Source organism: Kockovaella imperatae, assembly GCF_002102565.1.
Source record: "Kockovaella imperatae strain NRRL Y-17943 chromosome Unknown BD324scaffold_10, whole genome shotgun sequence".
Lineage (NCBI taxonomy): Eukaryota > Fungi > Basidiomycota > Tremellomycetes > Tremellales > Cuniculitremaceae > Kockovaella > Kockovaella imperatae.
In genome coordinates, this window is record NW_019028950.1 from 628,988 (window position 1) to 649,540 (window position 20,553).

The following is a 20,553-nucleotide window of genomic DNA, read 5'->3' on the forward strand; positions in this document are numbered from 1 at the left end:
TAAAGCAGAACTTGGTATCGATAGAAAATGGCGGCTCGAGCTGCTGAATTGACGATTCTGGATCGCCGGTTTCGTCAGAGACAAAGCTTTGGACGCCGTGAGGATGACTCGGTGTGGGCTCAGCACGAGGTGTTCAGTCTTGGTCGATGCTACAGCTCTGCCCAATGTCAATGAGCCGCTACCCAGCGGCAGCATTACATGTAAAGAAGAAGAAAAGATTCCATCCCGGTCCGATTCAACCGATTTCAATCGATGCATAGAGGCAAACCAACGAGGTCGTTTTCTGCAGGCGATAAGATTTGCGACTACACCTAACCCATTTGACTATGCCTTGTGCTCAACCCTCGTACATTGGTCTCCGCTCATACGTTCCCAGGAGGTGGTCCTCCACGTCCACCCATGAATTGCTGAGCCCTGCACAGACGTCAATCAAATCAATTTTTTGAAGCGCCTGTCAAGCCAGACCGACCACCTGTAAAGCACTCACATCTCTCTCAAGCTCGGATCATTGGCCAGCTCTGACATGCTTGGCATTCCACCTCCAGATTGATATCTCTCGGCCATCTGTCTCATTTGAGGATTCGCCATGAGCCGTTCAAGACCTCCATTCGCCATCATCTGTTGGGCCCTGAAATTCAAGCGATGCCGTTAGCTAAGGGTGCCAACACAAGCAAATGCCCAGAGGGGTCTACCACTCACATGGCCATCATCTGAGGATTCCGCATCATTGATGCGATATCCGGCATTCCTCCGGCTCCCCCACCAGCTCCTCCGAGCATACTGGCTAGTGAACTCAAATCTGGCATACCACCAGCACCAGCACCAGCACGTGCCCCTCCGCCAGATCCAACACCAGCATCGAGATCCCCCTCGTCCGATCCTCCTTGCTCTGCGTACCTAGCTTTGGCAGTGGACAACGCAGTCTTCATGTTGGCATTTGACGGATCCAATTTGAGCCCAGATTCATAAGCTTCAATGGCCGCGCTGTATTCGCCAAGCGAGAACTGTGCGTGTCTAAGCCCTCCAACATCAGCTACTGATTATCGAACTACCGGGGTGTTCCCAAACTCACCCCAATCTAGAATAAGCCTTGGCGAATTTGGGATCCAAGGACAAGGCCCTCTCGGCATCATCGACTGCCTTTTCATGTTCACCCAATCCGCCCCAAGCTGCCGCGCGGTTCGAGTAATAGACAGGATTAGGATCCAACTTGATGGCTTGAGTGTACTGCTCAATAGCTGAATCGTAAAGCTTTTGACCCATCAATGCGTTGCCCTTTGTCTTTAACTCTTCAGCCTTTTTCCGATCGGCTTCGGAAGGTTCTCCGCTGGAAGACCTGCCAGTGTTGGCGCCAGTACTGCTGCTAGATGATGCAGAGGCTCCTGGTTGAGACTGGCCCGCACCCGTCTTAGCTCGAGTCTTGAGGAACACATCTAGGATAGATAGCAGCGAGGCGGGAGCGATGGAATATTGAGACTTGTCAGATTCGGATTCGGGATCCACTTCGAACGCCTCGGCTATGCATTGTACTGAAGAGATGTAAACCGAGCGCAGAGTACCGCTAAGGACAGCTCACTGGCTACCTCGAGAGACTCCTTGTCATCCTCTTTAATTGTTCCGTCCTGCTCAGATGTTCGGAGGAATTCGATTCTGCGAGATGAGAATGTCAGTAAGGGTAGTGTCCAGCCCTTGATGGGATCTTATTCACATGTTGTACACCAACTGCTTCTTCTTCACGTCGGCCATGGTGAATCAAGGCGTGTGATGATGTGACAGCGCAGAAGGTACTGGAAAAGAAGCAAGGAGCGATCAAGCGAGGGCGGCGCGTCCCACGTGGAGAGTGGCGCTGGGTTATTACCTTCAACGGATCTGTGCTCAGCGAGGTGAGCTGATGAGATTGAGTATAAGGCCCAGATGCATGGTGACAAGATGAATGTCCTTGGTTGAGAGTGATAACAATGATCTTAAAAGACCCAAATGGGGATTCCCTTCCCTCTAGGTTGAAGCCACAAGAACCCAGAAACAACTGAACAATGAAGCGTGGAGCAGCAACAGCCACAGCTGATTATATACGATAGATGGCGATGTTGAGCCTGTCACACTCGCTGAGACTGCCATGGCGGGTAGACTGGCGCCACAGGCTCCGTTGACACGGTCGATAGCCGATTGGATGATGGTGGTGTTGAGGGATGAAGAGGAAGAGGCTGTAGATTGGGCGTAGAGCTCGAGGAGGCGGAGCGAGCACGGAGAGCAAGATGGTGTAGAGCTGGCGGGAAGACTTGAAAAGAAGAAATGTGTCAGCTCGAATCTCTGCGGTCAAGTTGATGAGGCAAGTGAGACGGCGGGCGATTGTATGGACTCGGTGTGTTCTGCCCGCCCCGCCCCGCCCGCCCGCCTCCAATCAGTGTCGTTTGGCTCACTCACCGTATGCCCGCTGGCAAGGACCAGAAGTACAAATCATCGGCCGAGGTGGCAGTGATAGCTTCCAGGTAACAGTGCGATCCTATCGTTTCTTCCGATACGAGTCCCGCCGCTTTCCTCATCAGATTATAGTTTGCCAATCCATCAGCGAATTCCACCGCCAGTACTCTAGCATCTTTGAGATCATTTCCACAATGCGAATCCGATGAGAGGTCTGATAGCGTCGACTGAAAGAATGATACACACGTATCGATGGAGGGTTGAGGCGAGGTGGTATAAGCCAAGAGATCGTTCAGAGTCGTCAGGTTGCGAGTCTTCAAGGATGATTTCACGAGGTTGGCGAACGAGGTGGATGTAGTGAGGAGGAGAGAGAATGGAAGACAGGAAGAGAATAGGGGAGAGGATAGGGTGGAAGTCATATAGCTGAGACAAGGTGTAGATACGCTATAGCTCAAGAAAAGGTCCATGGGTATAGGTGTGGGTGTAGGAGGTGTCAGGGGGGCAATTAAAGGCGGTAAGGGCAGAGGTATAGAGGTTGAAGTCGTGGTCGTCGTCCCATTGAGATCGAGCACAGCATGGTCGGTCTGTTTAGCGACGGCAAAGGACCATGTAGTGAGTAAGAAGAGGTCTATACACCGTGTCCGTGGCCCTGTCCATGTCCTCCAGCGCATACCGCGCAATCAGAGAATCCAGGTATGTTCAAAAGAGCGTGGTGGTGGTGGTGGTGGTGGTGCTTTCAGGTGAAATGAGCGTGGTGGTCGGGCGAAGGTGGGATACCTGACATTCCGGGGGACAGTGAGCAGATGTGACCTTTTGCTCCTTCTAGAAAGGGGGGGGTCCAGACCATTTTTTGGGTTGGGATGCTGGGGGCGATCAATGCGTCTTTTTTCATTTATGGTATGTTGTTTCCGTGCCTGTCTGTGCCTTGGCGTCTGTTTTAATTATTAATTTGTCCAGACAGCTCTTGTCCGTGGCAGATAGAATATCACATCCCGGGTCCTGCTCGACCTGCCGCTTTGCAAGAGGGATGGTTAACATACTTGATGTCTCGGTCTTCGACCAGCTCAGCATATCACCCTCCCTCCTGCCTCGCTACATTATCCCCCTTGCCCGGAATCGGGCAAGGGGGGATATCTCTTTGATTCACCTGTGTGGCGGTCACCATGGTCGCATCCAAAATGCAACCTGACATTTCCCCCCTCAACCACTACCACTAGTACAAGATCCCTCATCACCCTGACCATATCTCCTTGATGAAACAAAGATTTTCGTGTTTGATTTTGTTATTCTAATCGCTACATGTGATTCGGAACTGGAATCATAGATCCATCATCTTGTCCTCTTCCTCCACCTCCTCCTCCACCGCCTGGAGGTCCACTCGACCCACTCACTCCTCCATTCTCATGGATCTCACCATTCTCTTTGTCCATGCGAATACCAAACATGGATGCCCAGAACTGCTCGAAGACGATCAGCTATCCACTCGTCATACACTGAAGACCCCTGCCTCCCCGTGCGAAGCTCAAACTCACATGAGGTAGAGAGACCGCTTCGTTGGTCGCCAATGAATCACTTTGGAATGGATATTCTGATCCGGAATAACTCGCACTGACAGCGCCGCCACCCAGAGACGGAATGACCTGCTTCAATGTCGTATCCCCAGAAATCATCGGATAGCCCGGGTTCGGGCTCGGAACACCATTTACTCCCACACCGGGAGACGTGACGGGTAAATCGGGGAACCCTCTGATCTCAGAGAGGGGCGTTGAAGGGTGCAAAGCACCCATGGTCGGTGCTCCAGGGTGGAACAGATGATGACTGTCGATATTGGCCATGGGATAAGACGCGTCGTGAGGTTGGGATTGCCATCCCGCCGAAAGCAGGTTGGGGTTAAACGTAAGAGGCGTGTCATTACTCAGTTTACTACTTGTCGGACTAGATTTTTGGCGTGTCGCCGCGCTGAGAATACCTGTCAGCGCTCCCATTTCTACGAGGCTGACCAATGACTGACGTTGCAAGCTGCTCAAGCTTGATAAGACCATCCCGGAGATCGGCTTGGACAGGATGCGCATTCTTCCAAGCCGTCATCCGCCCTTCAATGACTGCAATGGCTCCACGGAGATCATCCTGGGCAGCAACACGTCAGACTGCTGCTCTTGACCTGCAAAGCTTGGATGGCTGCACTCACCATACAACGTCGGGCTAGCTCCGTCCCAGGTTGCCTGATTGCCAGAAAAGCGCACACGGCCCCGGCGTGGAAGGCCTAAAGGAACGGATCAGGGCCAATGATATTGCACTGCGCTTGAGACACTCACTCTGTACGAGACGGTCCACCAAACCCACAACGAGCTGGCGCCTGCACCTGCTCCAACTCTGTACGCAGACAGGACCAGATGAGCTGCTCGATAGCAGATTTCTGAGGATTCAGGATATGCCGCTGGATCCGCACGAAGGTACGGTCGATGCAGGACCATCCTGCGTGGGAGATCGTCAGGTCAGTACCGTTTCTCGTCAAAGAGTGTCAAATGCCACCTACACGATCATAAAAGTCTTTGAACACAAGATCAATCGTTGATTGACTCGTCTGGGAGATAACGCTTTCAACGTCTCGGCAGTGTCTTCCTCCGGTTCAAATCGCATGTCACGAGGAATATGCGCATACCATTGATTGATATCGTTGGCCAAGCGCATGGCACCCTCGTACGTGTGCCCAGATTCTTTGCCATTATCTACTCCTTCTTGTCCATCTGGCGAAGGGGAGAACCAACCGTAAATGGCCGATCGGGAGAATGTCCGATCGACATGAAAGATGCGATCCAAGAGCTCATACGAGGGGATGGTCAGTTGGAAATAGGCAGCATGATACGTCATATCAGTCGTCTCGTTTGACAAGACATTTGAAGGCGGCAAGAGACGCTGACCTGTCCCAGGTGAGTCTGACAGATTATCATCCGTTCGATCTTGAGGTAGACTAGTCTGGTAAAAGTTGATGACGCTCGGTCGACCAAACGAAACGCAAAGAAGGGCGTCAAGACCAGCAACGGTCCACCAGATCCGACGTCGAACCTCGGCATCTCGAAGCGATATCTTGGCGTCGAGTCTTGCAGGGTCGACGTGCAGACCCATGGCGATGCATTGACGGACCAGAGATCCAGTCTGAGCCCAAGCGTCCGCAGCACGCTCAGAGTTGAACAGATAGATATTGACGAGGATCTGGATGTCATCATGAGGTGGTTTCTCACTGCAAAACCGGGAACAAACCCACCTGAGCTTGGATCGACGCAACGCTGGGGTTAGACAAGAAGGAACAGAGACGCAGCGCTTGGTATGCGCCAGAGACTGCTCAGCGGCGTCAGCGGTCACACATGCATCTTCCCTTCGTGTCACTCACGATACAACTCGCTCTGAAGCCGACTGCTCGTTATATCTTTTGGGTCCTTGGTCTTTGGCGAAGGTTCATCTTCCCTGCCGTTAGAATCGGGATGCCCAAATATTTCTGATCGAGTCGCTCGCATCACACATCCTGAGGGAAAGGGGCGGTCAGAGACTGGATCACGCGCATCAGGACGACCTACCCAAAGAGCAGATCATCAAGAATAATGAGAGACTTGAAAGAGGAACATTCATCTTCTCCGCGGTTGTCATGGCGAAGAATCGTCGAAATTCGCCTTTGAGAGAAGGCCTGAGGGGCAGTGCTTAGTGACGCCGTTCTTTGCCATTCGCCCCCCAGGGACTCACACATGCCAAGCGAGGAAGTAGGATGAAACTTCCTCTTCCCACGTCGCGAGGAGGCTAAAGGAATGTCAGTGTGCACACAAAAGAGGGAGTCGCCTCTGAGCATCCGGCCCGCTCACATTTCAGACTGCTCCTTATCCGGTAAGAGACCGATAATCTCCCCAGAGAAATTCTCATGACTCCAGATCGTGGTGAATGGAAACGTCTTGCGTAGATCCGGAAAGACTCCCGTAAAAGCCGTTTCTTCAGGTATACTCAAGAGGTCTGAATCTTCGCCGACGGTCCCATCCCGCGTGATCTCGCGAAGCTGCGATGCAGACACAAAAGCGTCAGTCGTCATCTTCCTCCTCAGATATGTCGGCCTCACCCTCCTTAGCATCGACTTTCCAGCCGAAGCACCAAGAAACGTTCTTCTCCCAATTCTATCTTCGACCATTTCTTCCCCGGGTAAAAAGTACGTCGTGTACGGTTCTGCCCAGTAGTCCTTCTTTTCACCTCCTGCTCCGACTGATCCATGCCGATCCTGACCCGGCTCGCCATCGTCTTTTGAACCTCTTCGAGCGTGTCCATTTGGCGTCGCATCACCTTCTGGACCTTCACCGTCCGTCACTGCCCCAGCTTCATGTGCCAACGAGACCACTTCGCCCATTTTGAGACGCGCGTATCGATCAACAATGACTCGGCGTTTCTTGGTATCCCCAGCACCACTGCCATTAGGCTGGTTTGAGTCTGTCGTTCCATTCGGGGTGGAAACTGCAACGGTCGGTGGACCTGAAGAGTTGGCCGCCGCGGACGCCGATGTCGATGCCGCTGCGGCTGCAGCAGCTGCTGTGGCTGCTCTGCTGGGTTGACGCTGCCTCAGCTCGCGGACGACTTTCTCCAATTCGGCTATGCGACGTCGGAGCCGTTCAGACTCGGCCACAGTTGGATCAGACATGGCTCGGATATCGTCGACCTCGTAGACACATGTTCCAGTCTGTTTGACGGTTAGATGAGAGAAAGAAAACAACACGAAAACAGGTCGCCGAGTTACTCACTAGCCCCAATGCTGTACATCGTCCACACGGCCTTCTCCTATCGCACTAGCGCAATTGCGTCAGTACACTCCGAGAAGCAAGCAAGCAAGGCAAATCCCCACCCACCTTGCGCTTATGATTATGACACGGGACACAACTTCGTATGGTTCTATTCCGTTTCCTCTTCCTGTGATCCATCTTTTCCTCTTCCTCCGGAGCATCTCCCACTGCCCGGAGCTCATCTTCATGATCTTCCTCATCCTCCTGTTCTCCGTCTTCATCCTCATCCTCAACTTTCACCTCGTCCTCCTTCTTCACCGGAGACGTGGCAGCTGAAGAGGATGATACTCTCGCCTTTTTCGAGCCCGATTGTTTGTGCCCTATGGTCGTGGTCGGTGTCGTTGTCGTCGTCGTCGTCTTCTGTTTCGACTGTGCCTGCTTTGGAGGTCTGCCCACCCTTCCCTTTTTCATAGGTCTGAGACCTTCCATTGCTTGACCTTCTGATTTCCGTCGTGACACCGCTGGAGTGTCGCTGTAGGGATCATCTCCATCACTCTCGTATGCGGTCGGACTCATGCCGGTACCTGAGAGGGTGCTCCTTCGGGTGGGAATGGCCGAATGGATTATACCGCCATTATTTGACCCGCTCCAAGACGACTGAAGAGGTGCTGAGGGATGATGTCGCCAGTCATTTGAGTGAATGGGTGCAGTCATAGGGATTGCCGATAAACCCAAGTGACCAGGTTGACCGGGTTGACTGGCAACGTGCAGATTGTGAGAATCCCCGTAGTGGTGCATGAATGGCGGTCCACCAACACCGTTTCCATTCAAACCCTGTGGGGGAGCGCGATAATACCGCATACTATCACGACCATCCTGCCGTCCATGTTCGTTATTGTACCCGCTCGAGCCGTCTGGACCTGAATCCCTTCGCGTCCTAGTCGAAGATGTGGGTAGCCCCATCTGGAAAGGATTGTGAAGGCTGGAATTGGAGGATTGACCTGAGGTATACGGTTGTGATGATCCTAGGGGGCCAGAGGTGTCTGGGTGCACAACACCGGGGTGGTAGATGGGGAAAGAGGACAGGTTGGAAAAACCATTACTGGAAGGAGTTGGATCAAAGGTGAAAGTAGAAGATGTTATTACAGGTCCACCACCGTTACTTGGATGAGGACCGCCATGTTGTTGAGGTCCACCGTTAGACGCAGAAGAAGGGTTCTGAGCTCCTATCGCTGAGGCTGAGGCTGAGCCGGAGGCAGGGGCGGACGACGACGCTAACATAGGTTGTGGTGTCGTTGAATAGTCGCCATCCATCAAGTGTCCACCTGAAGTCGTGGTAGATGCTGAATCTCTTCGTGGAGGTGGTGGTGCTGTTCCTCCGGCGGGATGCGGATAGGCCTGTTGGTGTTGGTGTTGGTGTTGGTGTTGGTGTTGGTGTTGGTGGTGGTGGTGGTGCTGCTGCTGCTGCTGATGGTTATTATTATTCCTATTCTGCTGTTGTTGTGAGTGATGATGAAGATGTTGAGCCTGTAGAGGTATCGAATAATTCATCATCCTTGGTGTGGTTGTCGTTGATCATCCGTGGAATGGGTCCAAATAGCGCACAAGATGGGAAGCCGAATTGACCGCTGAGCGGCCGGGGTTCACGAGATGGAGCAATAATAGGAATTTCGGGATCCGGGGCGTGAGGGCGTGAGGCGTCGAAGCAGGAGGATTGATATGGTGGGATGCCCAAACGGTCAGATCGAACAAGGAGGGGAACGAAGCTACGATTGGCCGATGACGGATGGTCTTTACAGCTGTCGCTGCTGTCGCTGCTGGCTGCTGCTGCCACTGCTGTCGGTCTGACTTGACGGAGGGGTGGCGCCGGCCAGCTAGCTACCTTACCGTACTTTCGGCTGCTGCTCGCTCCTTGGGTTGTCCTAATCAAAAAACTTTTTTTACCTCCTCTTCCTTCGTTTTTCCCCGTTGGTTGACCAAATAGTAGTAAATAAATAAGATGTAATGAACAAATGGGCCCAACTGCAGCAGCAGCACCTAGATGAGATGCGGGATGTACAGTGTGGCTTATTGCTTGCGGATGGAGGTATGTACAAGAGGGAGGGGCAAATTGAGGTTGAAGGGGGCGGTGAGGACTTCGGTGGCCGTGAGGGGATCACTTCAGAGTAGAGTCAAGTGGGAAAGGGATAGATCACACACGGTCAAACGGTGAATTGACCGGGGATTCGGAATTATACCTTTTGCCAAGAAACCACTGTCCCTCGTAGGTTTGCTGGTTGATTCCCTAATAATGGCACGAGGGTCCATTTGTTGTTGAGAAGGAAGAGGGGCGGGACGGCGGGCAAGGCAGGGCAGCTGCTGAGAGCGTATGTCTGCGCGCTCGTGAACAGCGTGAACAGCGTGGACTAGGCATGTTAGGAGAGAAGGGAAAAAAACCACTCAGAAAAACATAAGCTTCAACACTAGACGAGGTTGTCCGCTCCATTCGGCAGCGAATCACGCATGAGGCCTGCCTCCTGGATATGAAGGGGGTGGACTCATCGAGTATATCATGTATGCCCACGCTGCAAGGAAAAGCACATGTCTTACGATCTCACGATTGAGTTCATTGTCACAGCGACGAGAGCAGTCCAAACGGTCGCGCGCCTCCTTTCGCCGATGCTCACAGATGATACGGGCTTGGCTTCGCCACGATACATGTAAATAATAATCTCGCCCGAGATTTCGGGTGGACAACCTTTTTATGTTTTGAGATATCCTGCGCGATCATTACACAGACGGTGACGTACCTCGATCTTCTGGGTAGTATACTGCGCCTGAAGATCGATGGACAAGCATCGTTCGAAATCCCGAGGGCTTAGATAGCCTGCCCTTTGATTGAATTGAGAGAGTTGTACCGCTGACATTGCCTCTCGGCGGCACATTGTCTGACGAAAGGGAATGAACGGACTCAAGCCGGCCGAGTGATAAGAGAATTTTGCAACACATACGCTGACATGAGATGGGCAGGGCGTGACATGTCAACTCAGTGCTGATCATCGAGAAAGACAAGAGACTATTTGGCATGAAAACTAAGTACGGATACAGGAACGATAAGAACGGTCGACTTGATCTCTCGCTACATGTACAGAAGAGGCATAAGAGAGCCTTTTTCGTGGTATCTAAAGGTCAGGCAGGCTGCTTGTTCACCACATCCGACCTAAGCGACTGCTCGTCGCTAAACTCCCCAAGAGCCCTGCCTGATAGGAATAGGTCCAGATTTGCATCCGCCGCCACCTCTGTCTGAGGCAGTCACAGCCCCTTCATCCATGACGAGACTGGTCCCGAGATCCGGAGTCATCGCCACGGCATCCTCCTCGTCGGACGACACGCCGCCCTCGTGATCTGTCATGATGGAAGGCAAGCTTCCCGGTGATGAATCGGATCCATCGAGACGAAAGACCAGTTGATCTTTGGCTGTACCAGGGGGTGTTCCAGCTTCTGACGAGTTGGTGGAATCCGGTATCGAAGGGATCAACTGAGCCAATTCGACAATCACATTCGGACCATTGTGCAAAAGTATCATTTCAGCTTTGAGGCGTCTTGCCTGTCGAGATCTATCGCTGACGGGCACTTGGTCCTCTTGTTCAAACATCCGGGCGTGCATTGGCGCTCCAAACTGAGCAGTGAAGAAGAAGACGTCGTCGATGTAGTCCCTCATTTCGGAGGACAGATCCAGGGCATCTGGTAGAGCTCGGATCTTGCTGACACTGAGAGGGTCCAGAGGCGTAAAGACGAACAAGGACGGAAGAGGGAGATGTGAGTGAGTAGCGGGGTGAGGCCAGGTCTTGTTCAGTGCTTTGAACAGCTGCTCGGCGATGGATTTGATACAGGTGGAGGTGTAACGTCCTGAGCAGTGTGAATGTCAAACACACCTGACGTGGGATGGGTGTCTCACCGTCGAGTCGCCAGTGAATCGACTCTGCGCCCCAGCTACCGAACGCAAATTCAAATCGTGGTTTGAGAGTGTACTCTGCGAGTCGTTGTCTTTCAGCACGCGCTTTAAGTCGATCCTCGTCGACCACCTAGAGATTCAGGGGATCAACTTCCTGCTGCTTTGCGAGAACCCGCGTTGATAGGCAGTCAACTTGCCTTGGCTTTCGGCTTGATAGTGCTTAACGAAGGCAGAGCCGAGGCGAGAGTCCCAAATGTCGTTCTGTGAGGTCCAGGAGACGATGCAGGAGTAGTCGCTGGGGTGAGGTTGAACGGAGTGGGCGCAGTCAAATTGGGGCAGGGGAAGCCGCCTGTGTTAGGAGAGAATTCTCAGTACTGATCAATCAATCAGGCATCTCCACGCCGACTGACCCTGTATGACGAGCTTTCGCAATGACTCATGCATGGCCCATTGATGACCCGCTTGGATGATGGCGTCGTGCACCAGGTGTGTCGCGAATGTGACTTGTTCTCTTGGATCAGTACTGGCATTGAGCCTGAGGTCCGAGGGGCCTAGTTCAGCATGCAGCCATCGTTTCTCCCCTTTGTGATGTAAAGTCATGTCTCAAACTCACCATCTCACTTCCACGGGACGGATGACGCCTAGAACCTCTGCTAACGCTTCCATTGACTCATCGCAATCTTGACAGTGCTCCGCCCCTCGCAAAGTCAACAGACAGACCTTGGGCAGATGGACGGGTCCAGAGGGCAAAAGAGTCTTCTCGAGAGCCTTTGGGCCAAGGAGGGAGCCAACGTCTTGAAATTCGCAATGTACGAATCTTAGATCGATATCGAGGTGTTCAATGTATTCTCCAGCGGTAGATGGGAGTCTGAAAGCCCCGGTCACAGGGTGGAAAAGGTTTGTCCAGTGGGTCAGAGAGCTGACTCGAGCAAAGGTGGGTGTGGTTGATGTGGTCATGGTTAGCGGGCGCGGGCGTGGGCGCGGACGAAGCGAGTCGTATTTGGAATAGATGAGGGCCGATGAAAATGGACTGTTATGTACTTGGATTGAGGCTGTGTTGTTGGGCCTTTGGTTCCAAGCGAGAGAAGGGGTGCAGCAGAAGCGAAAGGTGAATATATAGAAGAAGAAGAAGAAGAAGAAGAAGACGTAGAGCTGGCAAGGGATGCTGCGACAACAAAATTTGAGTAGTAGAAAGGGGGGAGGGGAATGGTTGGGTCAGTACAAGGGGAAAGAGAACACCACCCCGCGGGTGGACGTCAGGATGAAAATGACGGTGATGATGACTCTTGCTTGACGTCAATGGGATCAAAGGAAGATGATTAGAGCTTTGAAAGGCCAGCCAAGCACGGCCCACAGCAACTAAAGGAGGAGAAGAGTTGGGTCCCACCTTCCCCTTATGTAGCAATATAGCGCTCTCAAAGGTATCCGAGATGATCCGTGTGTGGTATGAATGTAGAAAGGAGAGGGGGAGGCAGGGGACGACCATGTTTTGTGCCTTCTTAGCGACTCTCGTTTAGATGGTACATCATTGCAGTACCTCCCCATGAGGCACTTCTGAGGGACTTTACTTCTGTCGACCTTCCGCTCCTGTTATCAGTACTTGTCTCAAGCGAATGGATACACTCCTGACCAGGTCTTGAGGTATGCCTCAGCGCTGTGCGACCCATCTTTCCGTCGTCAGGACACAGGCCAGTTGCATGATGGCATTGAATGAATGATCCGGCTGTCAATGACCTGCACGAGGCATGCTCCGTCGACGCAGCCGAGTCGAAGTTCAGCCCCAAGGTGGAATCAACTGAATAGCATGATCAAGCGAGACCCCAGTGAATGGATTCATCTGCCACATTCAACTCGGTGGTTCGGCGATATGCGTCACGTCACCCCTTCATTTGCCACTCCAACCCTGGGCTCCTTTGTTTTGTTTCGTGCCCTCTTTTTCCCTTTGATTTAATCCCAACAGGCCACCGGTACCCCCTCCACTTTGGTGATCCACCTGCTGAGATTATGGCCAAAGGTAAACAGCCAGCCAAGCTGCGTCAAGGCATCAAGATATCAGGAGAATCAGGGGACGTCACTTCGTCCCATCTGGATCAGTCAGCCTTGGATGATCATATCCCTATAGATCCATCCCTCGTCGACCTGGTTGATAGAGCTCAACAGGTAGCTAGAGGAGGAGGAGGTGAAGACGTATCTGGAAAGATCAGTCAATCGCGTTCACAGCAGGATACGGTGGTCGATGAACAGCAAAATTTGGCGCATCATGGTCCCGTTTCCACTGGCGCAGTCGAGGATGCCATCACGGACAGTACGCCCATCACAGCTGCTGGAGGAGGAGGTGGTGGTGGTGGTGCAGGGGGAGGAATGGATGAAGATCTTGATCCGGATTGGAGAGAAATCGTCAACAGCTTGAATCAAGCCTCACAGGTAGATTCTCTCTCCAAGGTCATAACTAACACCCCTCTATCTAGTCGAACGATATACACCATCGCGATGCGCTACATCCATCAGAAACTAACAGTCACGAAGCGTCTCACTTGGCAGAGCATGAGGAGCGGGATCGTATAGAGCAGAGTCTGCAGAATACGTTGGAACATTTTACCGAGGCGAACCTGAGTCAGTCGTTGGTCTTCTTTTCGAGTTCAATCATTCCGCTGATGATACCATCCCTCCAGGCGATCTGTTCCCCGGAAACTTTGGTCAATCACCTCCGGCTCACTTTGACCTATCCACTGGAGAAGCCTCTCAACCCATCGCCTCATCCTCTTCCATCACGCATACTATCCCCTCTAGCGGCCTCGCAGGAGATTCCTCCACGATCGATGCACCACCTTTCGAGGTCAGCGTGAAACGGGGTCGAGGTCGACCTAAAGGTTCTAAGAACAAGTACAAGGCTGTGACGAAGCCTCGTAAACCCAGACGGAAAAAGACGCCTCCGCCTAAACGACCTCGTGGTAGACCGCCAAAAGTCAGAGACCCAGATGAACAGGCAGAATACGAGGCTTCTCGCGCGAGAAAAGAATTGGGTATTGCGAAACGAAAGGGGAGACCGAGAAAGTTTCCAGGATACCTCGTTAGAGAGATGAGGTTGAGGAAGAACCGAGAAGAATACATTCGACTGTTGCGGGAATATGAAGAGAATCATCCGGAAGGACAGGAACCACCAGAAGATCCCGACGGCGGAGTCGACGACGATATCCGCATGGAAGTGGTTCCAACTATGGATGAAGGATATCAAGCCGAGGACGAGGTGAGAAGAGCGCTAGAAGGACAGGCTTTCAACCTTGCAGCGTCCGGAATGGATGGTCAACCGAGTGGAGATGTCCAACCGGACGTTTCGGGTGAAGGAGGGGTCGAGAGTATATTTGCCAATGCTTGGGAACCCCATGGTCAATCGTTACTCGAAGTCGTGGATGCAGCAGCGGCCGCTGAAGCTGCCAGGAGAGCCGAAGAGGAAGAAGAGGAACAAGAACCGGTGGAAGGTGAAGAGAATATGCCGAGTGGTCACGATAGTCAGGCCGTGGAGGATATGAAGAGGGTGTTCAGGCTTGACGGAGGAGACGGAGAAGAGGGTATAGACATGGGCATGGGTCTGGGTGAGGTGTGAGGGGTGGCCAGGGATAGTCCCTTTCGACAGTTTGGTCCTGTCGGCCATTCATGGATTCGTTCATTGCCTTTGGGTATCCTCTTATTCCAGTCCTGAGCTCGTCCAGTGCTGCGCAACTCTCACTGTGTGTACAACACGCAACTTTCCGCATGTAGCCAGAGTGTATAGCATCAATCTCGGCACTATCGGCCATTTGTTGTTGTCATGACGTCCAAAGGTACAGCGGAGACGCCTCAACGACGTCTGACGCGGCGGCGAGTCATGTGGCAAGACCCAGAAACTAGGATACCGTACTGTGTGTGCCTGGCGACTGGAGCCCGTCTCCTTGGGATCCAAGTCCATCGAATTATGAGCTTGATGGTCAGTCGTATCAGATGCCAAGAGGGAGCCCTAAGTCGGCCATATTGCAAGTTAGACTATAAGATGTCATGCGAATAAGAATGACCATCGTTGTAATTCGTCCACTTTTCTGGTATCAATAGCAAATTGATCTGTACCTGCTTTCTCGCTCTTTCGATCCCTCAGGTCCTGGTGACCACCACCCTTCTTTCAGTTCTACGATCCTATTCTCGGTCCTGGAGACAGAACTTCGAACAAAGCCATATCCTTCGCTTCCACCGAACGTCCGGCGAATCAATACTCTCTGTAAACGTACTGTACTCACAGACCGCGTTCTCAAGCTACATCACTCACACCATGCTGGCTATCGTCACCTTTGTGTGTCTCTTATTGTCCTTCACGATTTCCGCCGCCCCGACACCCAAGGCTGTGTTTCGTCAATCGTACTTCAAACGTCAAGGAGACGCAGCATCTACCGATCTGACGGTCGTCAAGGTGAGTGGAACGTTGGCTCGATGAGGAACATGATGTACGATGCTGGAAGGAAAGGCTGACAATAGGGAACGGACTCAGTTTGCCGCGCTCGCTGAATCGCTCGAATCTACGTTTTACGCCCAAGGTCTGGCCAAATTTGGCGAATCGGATTGTCTCAATGCTGGAATCAGTAATGCTCAAGTCTTCCTCGACCAGATCAAGTGAGTGTCGGGGAGAGCAGGTGAAATCCGTATCAGTACCCAGGTGCGGGCCAATGTTGAATTCCATTCCCGTCTAGAATCATAGCGGAGGACGAAAAGATCCATTTGACCACTCTTCAAGCGGTCGCCCAGTCCCTAGGAAGCGATACGTCCGATGTGGATACTTGTCAATTTGATTTTTCCGCGGCTTTAGGATCCGTCAAGACGTTCTTACAGACTGCTAGGGTGTTAGAGTTTATCGGTGTCGATGCGTGAGTCTCTGCGACCCTCCAAGCTGGGTTCCTCAATTGTAAATGGTGTTGGTGCTGAATCGCTTGTAATGCGCAGATACATTGGTGGCGCCACGTTGAGTTCGGATAAATCCCTCTTGGTCAGCGCAGCGGAGATTTTGACCGTCGAAGCGAGGCATAGTTCGCAACTCAACGCGTTCAATGGTGAGACAGGCCCTCGTGGTTCCGCAGCTTCTTGATTGTCTTTTAGGAGGATCATCCATTCCAAATGCTTTCGACATGGTGCTCTCGCCTCAACAGGTACTCAGCGTCGCGGCGCCGTTCATTTCGGGAGGTTGTGATCCAATGGCAGCGCTGGGCCTGCAGCGTGCGTTGAAACGACCCGAAACTCGTCGTCCAAGTGCTGACAGTATATCTCGCGCAGCTACTCCCGCGTTGAGCTTGACCAACGCTGAGGCCATTGGAACAGGAACATCGTTGACGTTTGGAGGTGCAGGCCTTGAGGGGCAGGATCAATCCGTAAATTGATCCGAACGTAACGAAACACTCCAATTGACCCTTTGCTCCAGACACTGTTCTGCAACATGATTGTTGGCGGTGCATCAGAGGCTCTCGTGTTTCCTATTCCTTCCTGCGTCGTCCCAGACGGTCTTGACGGTCCAGGTGAGCTTTGAAATGCTGAGCATTCGAGTTATCGCCAATCGGGTTGGTAGTACACATCTTCGTGACAAACTCCGAGACCCCGCTCAGCGCCAATATCGTCGGACAAGATGCCGGTATCATTGTTGCGGGTCCCGTCGTGACGTTTATCGACGCTGTGAGCAGCTCCGAAGCCGAAGTGAGATACAATTGTCGATGTGAGCAATGAGTTGGCTGACCTGCACGTCAGCTACTTCTGGGTCAAGTATCCGCCGCTTCTGGCCACATCGCGTCGCCGAAGGTGATAGAAAAGATCATCGTGATTAGCGGAGGGGTTGGTACTACGTGAGGATGGACCGAAACTTGTAATGTGCCTCCGGAACACCTCGTCTCGAATCGTCAGCCATCATCGAATACAGACCCGGCCCTTCTATCCAGGTCTGACGGGCTCGAGGATTGGATATGATGTCCTTGTTACATGAATCAATGCGTGCATGCTGTAACGTGAAGGTGATGAGGCTGCGAGTTGAGGAAGACGTTCTATGCCCCACACACCACATCACCGACTGAAGTATTGAGAATGAGAGCGACAATGAGTCCATACAGTCCCTGAGGACTATCAGCTGGGTTCCACATCCAGGTGACGTGTTGATCAGCTCACCAAGACTTCGCTGTGTAGATAGGGTGGTAGATGAGCGACGATCCGGTTTTCACGGCGTATGAGCTCACGCAAAGATAAGGATCAGGACCATGACGACGAAGACTCGTGATTCGTTTAGGTACGCCCTGACACACTGAACATCAAGATCAGCACGATGTCCATGTCTAGAGGAGGGAAACGCACAGCATCCCCCACGATACCGATGGCGTACCCCGCCGCGAGACCTGTCATGCCACAGGCTGATCGGAGCATCAGCTTGCATCATTGATAGAGAAGTGTAGCTGACCTAGACCAGCTGCCAAGTGAACGAAACCAGCAAACAAAGAGTATGGCTCGCTTGGGGTTACTACAGGAATGATCAGCAATCGAGGTTTCCTGAGCTGTAGAGTCAGGTCCGACTCACTGCCTCCTGAGATGAGGACAGACACTACTAATCCATATACTGCGATGACTGGGAACGAGATGAGCATCGCGCTTCGACTGAGAGCCTGAAGCAGGACTCACTACCGGACATCTGAGCGGATTGATGGTCAGCAATGATCATGGTCGATCGTTCGCAATCAGACTTACGACGACGGGGATCAGAGACTTGAATGAGAGGGGGGCATGAGGGTCAGTGAATTCTATTCCATCGCGGCGGAGGAGACGATTACCTTCATGATCAATTCAGGTCTATACCATGAATCAGTGCGTGTCCGGAACCAAATGCCGTCAAAACCTCACCTGAATTGACCCAATCCAGCGAGACCTATACCTGCTTTAGACGTTCCATAAGCGGCTCCGATAGTCGATAGCACCATCTGCAGAGGACCCATGAGTATTTGGGTCTTCTAGAAGTCTCGACATATGGCTCACTGCGCTGGTGACTCCTGCGAATCTGAGATCAAGGTCAGCGCGGTGTAAAGGTTGGATTTTATTTGGATGCGTTCCCCCTGGGGCACTACGTGATCAGAAGGTCGACGTTCACTCACCCGAAGAATGGTGCCCATGGTGGACAAAGCTCAGACATGGTCGAGAAATATGGACCGTCAATGGGTCTGGTCTACACAAATCCAGGAAGATATGGACAGAAGATCGGTCGGTGTTCAAGCTACAAGCCAAGGGATTAGAGGGACGAGCCGATATTTTACGTAAGAAATGGTGTAGTGACGTTTACCTTCGCTCGAAGCGGCACCACCTTCGGAACTGCGCCGCCTAATAATTGCTGTCCATCTTCGTCCTTGGACTGGGCATTGTAGTCTTTGGCCCTTCAGTCTTGTGTTTGAGGGACGTTAAATACGAGATTATTCTGGCAGAAGCTCTTGGCTCTAAAAGCTAGACGTATAAGGCAGGATGAAAGGCCTCACGAAAGCTCTGGCGCGGTGAGTCTATGCCAAGGAGGGGGTACATGAGAGTAACCCCGTCCTTGTCTGTATGCGGAGGGATAGGTAATTGACTCGGACGACCTAGGACGCCGCATAATCTCACTTCCAAAATTGGGATGGCTAAGAGTGAGTCTAGATGTTGAGACGTTTTGCTCGCAATCTGACGGGACCTTAGAATCATCAGATCCAGAATACAATGATTGGTGAGTGGTACTTTGCCAAGAGGTCCCGTTGTTTCATGCTTGGTCATTCTCGACGCACTGGCGATATCGGAATCTGACGTCTGTATTTCCCCCAGGGAACGAAAGTTTGCGGCTGTTGAAGCTGCTTGCGAGAAGATGTACAAGGAATCGGCGACTTTCCGAGATTCAGTAACGAGTGAGTTCCGTGAAGTTTGGGTAGCAAGATTTCCCAACCACCCAGAAGACCCTTCTCTTGCGTTTCCCCTTACTGACTTTGTGCAATAGCCCTGCTCCACTCTGGGTCCAATTTTGCCGGATCCCTTGAAACCCTCTTTTCCCCCATGGGCGGAGAATACAACCTTGCTCAGAAGCATCCTCAGTCGGAAATCACACTGAAGAACATTGACATGTATCAACGTCTCATGGAGGAAGTTCGAGAGACGCTGGCACCGGAGCTCGAATTGATCGAAGCAAAGATCGTTCAGCCTTGTAAAGAGCTCGTGGACATCTGCAAGAAGATCAGAAAAACTTGTACCAAGAGGGATCACAAATTGGTCGATTATGATCGTCATAATAACAGTTTGGAAAAGCTCAGAAACAAAAAGGAGAAGAGCTTGTCCGATGAGAAGAATACTTTCAAGGTAGGTCATGGGGCTTAGCATGAGTTCCATGGCCTGACGCACCATCCCACAGGTCGAACAAGACTTTGAACTTGCTTCTGGAGAATACGAGCACTACAATAACATGTTGAAAACTGAGCTTCCAGCATTCATCGAGATGGCCACTCGATTTATCGATCCGCTATACCACTCGTTCTACTACATGCAGTGAGTGTCAGAGTCGTTGGACTGGACGTTCACGCTCACACGTTTCCCAGGCTTAATGTTTACTACATTATGCTGGAGAAGATCCAATCGTACTCGGATGGAAAATACGATCTTACCAGGAAGGACATCGAAAACATCTATCTGGAGCAGCAAGGAGACACTGCGGAGCAGATCGAATCGATGGACATTACCAAGCGTGTCCAGTCAACAGGTGAGGCCGCCTGGTTTATGGAAGACGACAATCTTGCTGACTTTGTCCGACAGCAAAACTGCTACAACAGGCTCGACAATCTGGAGGATCAGTCGGACGATCACCTTCCATCAGCTCGTCCCGTCAAGGTGCCGACCATAAAGCGGCCGGAGGATACAGTCCCAAGGCTGATGTCGCCGCACCGCCAACAAGGACAGTAGCTGCTCCTCCTCCCTACACGTCTACGCCATCATCTGCATCTATCAAGAAGGCTCCACCGCCGCCACCACCGCTCAAAGCCAAGCCGAGCTACTCTGCCAAACGATACGCTACGGCTATATTCGACTTTGAAGCTCAAGCCGAGGGAGATCTTTCATTCAAAGCGGGAGACAGAATCGAAATTATTGAACAGACAGAAAGTGCGGACGATTGGTGGACCGGGCGTATCGATGGAAGACAAGGTATCTTCCCTGGTACTTATACTCAGGTAGAATAGAAGATGGTTAGTAACCAGGATACTGATTGTAAGCTCCGGCGTGTGGACTGTCTTGTCGAGATTCGTTGAGGGGTATGAATATTCAATTTGGTTGATCAATAGGTTTATGGTGTGCGGAAATTGGGCTGATCGAAGCTCGACCCTACTGACGTTCACTACCTAATCAACCATGGATGTATCTCGACTTTCAAGCAGCTTGCTCAGCTCAGGAACGGGGTTC

General features: G+C 52.0%; 8 protein-coding genes across 8 annotated transcripts; 3 read left to right on the top strand and 5 right to left on the bottom strand.

Annotated features, from left to right (window-relative positions):
- Positions 1–362: 362 nt before the first annotated feature.
- BD324DRAFT_581766 (hypothetical protein) lies at positions 363–1,746 on the bottom strand (the record flags this gene model as incomplete). The annotated part of the gene is made up of 6 exons (XM_022013524.1): positions 363–414; positions 488–628; positions 700–1,014; positions 1,073–1,529; positions 1,577–1,650; positions 1,709–1,746. 6 exons carry the CDS (start codon positions 1,744–1,746, stop codon positions 363–365), a joined length of 1,077 nt encoding a protein of 358 aa, XP_021869961.1.
- A 124-nt stretch (positions 1,747–1,870) lies between these two features.
- BD324DRAFT_80651 (hypothetical protein) lies at positions 1,871–3,265 on the bottom strand. The gene is made up of 3 exons (XM_022019250.1): positions 3,204–3,265; positions 2,425–3,154; positions 1,871–2,278 (listed from the first exon to the last, which is right to left on the bottom strand). Exons 2-3 carry the CDS (start codon positions 3,090–3,092, stop codon positions 1,996–1,998), a joined length of 951 nt encoding a protein of 316 aa, XP_021869962.1. The 5' UTR covers positions 3,093–3,154; positions 3,204–3,265; the 3' UTR covers positions 1,871–1,995.
- A 128-nt stretch (positions 3,266–3,393) lies between these two features.
- BD324DRAFT_631756 (fungal-specific transcription factor domain-domain-containing protein) lies at positions 3,394–8,615 on the bottom strand. The gene is made up of 14 exons (XM_022016458.1): positions 7,299–8,615; positions 7,194–7,238; positions 6,524–7,132; positions 6,276–6,463; positions 6,160–6,213; positions 5,997–6,103; positions 5,813–5,944; positions 5,687–5,760; positions 4,958–5,634; positions 4,737–4,896; positions 4,610–4,684; positions 4,433–4,548; positions 3,954–4,380; positions 3,394–3,878 (listed from the first exon to the last, which is right to left on the bottom strand). The coding sequence occupies exons 1-14, from the start codon at positions 8,484–8,486 to the stop codon at positions 3,717–3,719; spliced, it is 4,014 nt and encodes a 1,337-aa protein (XP_021869963.1). The 5' UTR covers positions 8,487–8,615; the 3' UTR covers positions 3,394–3,716.
- Positions 8,616–10,242: 1,627 nt separating this feature from the next.
- On the bottom strand, positions 10,243–12,509 carry BD324DRAFT_80738 (hypothetical protein). The gene is made up of 5 exons (XM_022019251.1): positions 11,720–12,509; positions 11,517–11,641; positions 11,304–11,455; positions 11,110–11,236; positions 10,243–11,060 (listed from the first exon to the last, which is right to left on the bottom strand). Exons 1-5 carry the CDS (start codon positions 12,061–12,063, stop codon positions 10,390–10,392), a joined length of 1,419 nt encoding a protein of 472 aa, XP_021869964.1. The 5' UTR covers positions 12,064–12,509; the 3' UTR covers positions 10,243–10,389.
- An 859-nt stretch (positions 12,510–13,368) lies between these two features.
- Positions 13,369–14,997, top strand: BD324DRAFT_631765 (hypothetical protein). The gene is made up of 3 exons (XM_022016459.1): positions 13,369–13,530; positions 13,575–13,719; positions 13,779–14,997. Exons 1-3 carry the CDS (start codon positions 13,468–13,470, stop codon positions 14,708–14,710), a joined length of 1,140 nt encoding a protein of 379 aa, XP_021869965.1. The 5' UTR covers positions 13,369–13,467; the 3' UTR covers positions 14,711–14,997.
- A 97-nt stretch (positions 14,998–15,094) lies between these two features.
- BD324DRAFT_682555 (ferritin-like domain-domain-containing protein) lies at positions 15,095–17,102 on the top strand. The gene is made up of 9 exons (XM_022019154.1): positions 15,095–15,544; positions 15,623–15,744; positions 15,822–15,995; positions 16,072–16,178; positions 16,225–16,341; positions 16,399–16,493; positions 16,544–16,637; positions 16,688–16,812; positions 16,864–17,102. The coding sequence occupies exons 1-9, from the start codon at positions 15,407–15,409 to the stop codon at positions 16,960–16,962; spliced, it is 1,071 nt and encodes a 356-aa protein (XP_021869966.1). The 5' UTR covers positions 15,095–15,406; the 3' UTR covers positions 16,963–17,102.
- Positions 17,091–18,441, bottom strand: BD324DRAFT_631773 (hypothetical protein). Its single transcript, XM_022016460.1, has 12 exons — positions 18,246–18,441; positions 18,130–18,151; positions 17,998–18,074; positions 17,928–17,946; positions 17,845–17,862; positions 17,779–17,788; positions 17,678–17,725; positions 17,561–17,620; positions 17,458–17,513; positions 17,343–17,407; positions 17,275–17,284; positions 17,091–17,222 (listed from the first exon to the last, which is right to left on the bottom strand). The coding sequence occupies exons 1-12, from the start codon at positions 18,281–18,283 to the stop codon at positions 17,154–17,156; spliced, it is 492 nt and encodes a 163-aa protein (XP_021869967.1). The 5' UTR covers positions 18,284–18,441; the 3' UTR covers positions 17,091–17,153.
- A 28-nt stretch (positions 18,442–18,469) lies between these two features.
- Positions 18,470–20,429, top strand: BD324DRAFT_631775 (hypothetical protein). The gene is made up of 8 exons (XM_022016461.1): positions 18,470–18,635; positions 18,724–18,764; positions 18,814–18,841; positions 18,937–19,016; positions 19,106–19,461; positions 19,514–19,647; positions 19,698–19,858; positions 19,912–20,429. Exons 1-8 carry the CDS (start codon positions 18,607–18,609, stop codon positions 20,331–20,333), a joined length of 1,251 nt encoding a protein of 416 aa, XP_021869968.1. The 5' UTR covers positions 18,470–18,606; the 3' UTR covers positions 20,334–20,429.
- The last annotated feature ends 124 nt before the right edge of the window (positions 20,430–20,553 follow it).

Coding starts and splice junctions, on each gene's coding strand:
- BD324DRAFT_80651 (XM_022019250.1), bottom strand. CDS start 3,092: ATGCGCTGGAGGACATGGACAGGGCCACGGACACGGTGTATAGACCTC. Junction 2,279..2,424: donor TCCTTGCCAGCGGGCATACG/GTGAGTGAGCCA, acceptor CTTCTTTTCAAG/TCTTCCCGCCAGCTCTACAC.
- BD324DRAFT_631756 (XM_022016458.1), bottom strand. CDS start 8,486: ATGGATGGCGACTATTCAACGACACCACAACCTATGTTAGCGTCGTCG. Junction 5,761..5,812: donor GCTTCAGAGCGAGTTGTATC/GTGAGTGACACG, acceptor GCCGCTGAGCAG/TCTCTGGCGCATACCAAGCG. Junction 4,381..4,432: donor AAGCTTGAGCAGCTTGCAAC/GTCAGTCATTGG, acceptor AGGTATTCTCAG/CGCGGCGACACGCCAAAAAT.
- BD324DRAFT_80738 (XM_022019251.1), bottom strand. CDS start 12,063: ATGACCACATCAACCACACCCACCTTTGCTCGAGTCAGCTCTCTGACC. Junction 11,642..11,719: donor CGTCCCGTGGAAGTGAGATG/GTGAGTTTGAGA, acceptor CTCGGACCTCAG/GCTCAATGCCAGTACTGATC. Junction 11,061..11,109: donor GATTCACTGGCGACTCGACG/GTGAGACACCCA, acceptor CACACTGCTCAG/GACGTTACACCTCCACCTGT.
- BD324DRAFT_631765 (XM_022016459.1), top strand. CDS start 13,468: ATGGATGAAGATCTTGATCCGGATTGGAGAGAAATCGTCAACAGCTTG. Junction 13,531..13,574: donor GCTTGAATCAAGCCTCACAG/GTAGATTCTCTC, acceptor CCCTCTATCTAG/TCGAACGATATACACCATCG. Junction 13,720..13,778: donor TTTTACCGAGGCGAACCTGA/GTCAGTCGTTGG, acceptor CCATCCCTCCAG/GCGATCTGTTCCCCGGAAAC.
- BD324DRAFT_682555 (XM_022019154.1), top strand. CDS start 15,407: ATGCTGGCTATCGTCACCTTTGTGTGTCTCTTATTGTCCTTCACGATT. Junction 16,638..16,687: donor AGACGGTCTTGACGGTCCAG/GTGAGCTTTGAA, acceptor TCGGGTTGGTAG/TACACATCTTCGTGACAAAC. Junction 16,813..16,863: donor TGAGCAGCTCCGAAGCCGAA/GTGAGATACAAT, acceptor CCTGCACGTCAG/CTACTTCTGGGTCAAGTATC.
- BD324DRAFT_631773 (XM_022016460.1), bottom strand. CDS start 18,283: ATGTCTGAGCTTTGTCCACCATGGGCACCATTCTTCGG. Junction 18,152..18,245: donor CCATGGGCACCATTCTTCGG/GTGAGTGAACGT, acceptor CCTTGATCTCAG/ATTCGCAGGAGTCACCAGCG. Junction 17,621..17,677: donor TGTCCTCATCTCAGGAGGCA/GTGAGTCGGACC, acceptor TCATTCCTGTAG/TAACCCCAAGCGAGCCATAC.
- BD324DRAFT_631775 (XM_022016461.1), top strand. CDS start 18,607: ATGAAAGGCCTCACGAAAGCTCTGGCGCG. Junction 18,636..18,723: donor CTCACGAAAGCTCTGGCGCG/GTGAGTCTATGC, acceptor CGGACGACCTAG/GACGCCGCATAATCTCACTT. Junction 19,859..19,911: donor CAAGCGTGTCCAGTCAACAG/GTGAGGCCGCCT, acceptor TTTGTCCGACAG/CAAAACTGCTACAACAGGCT.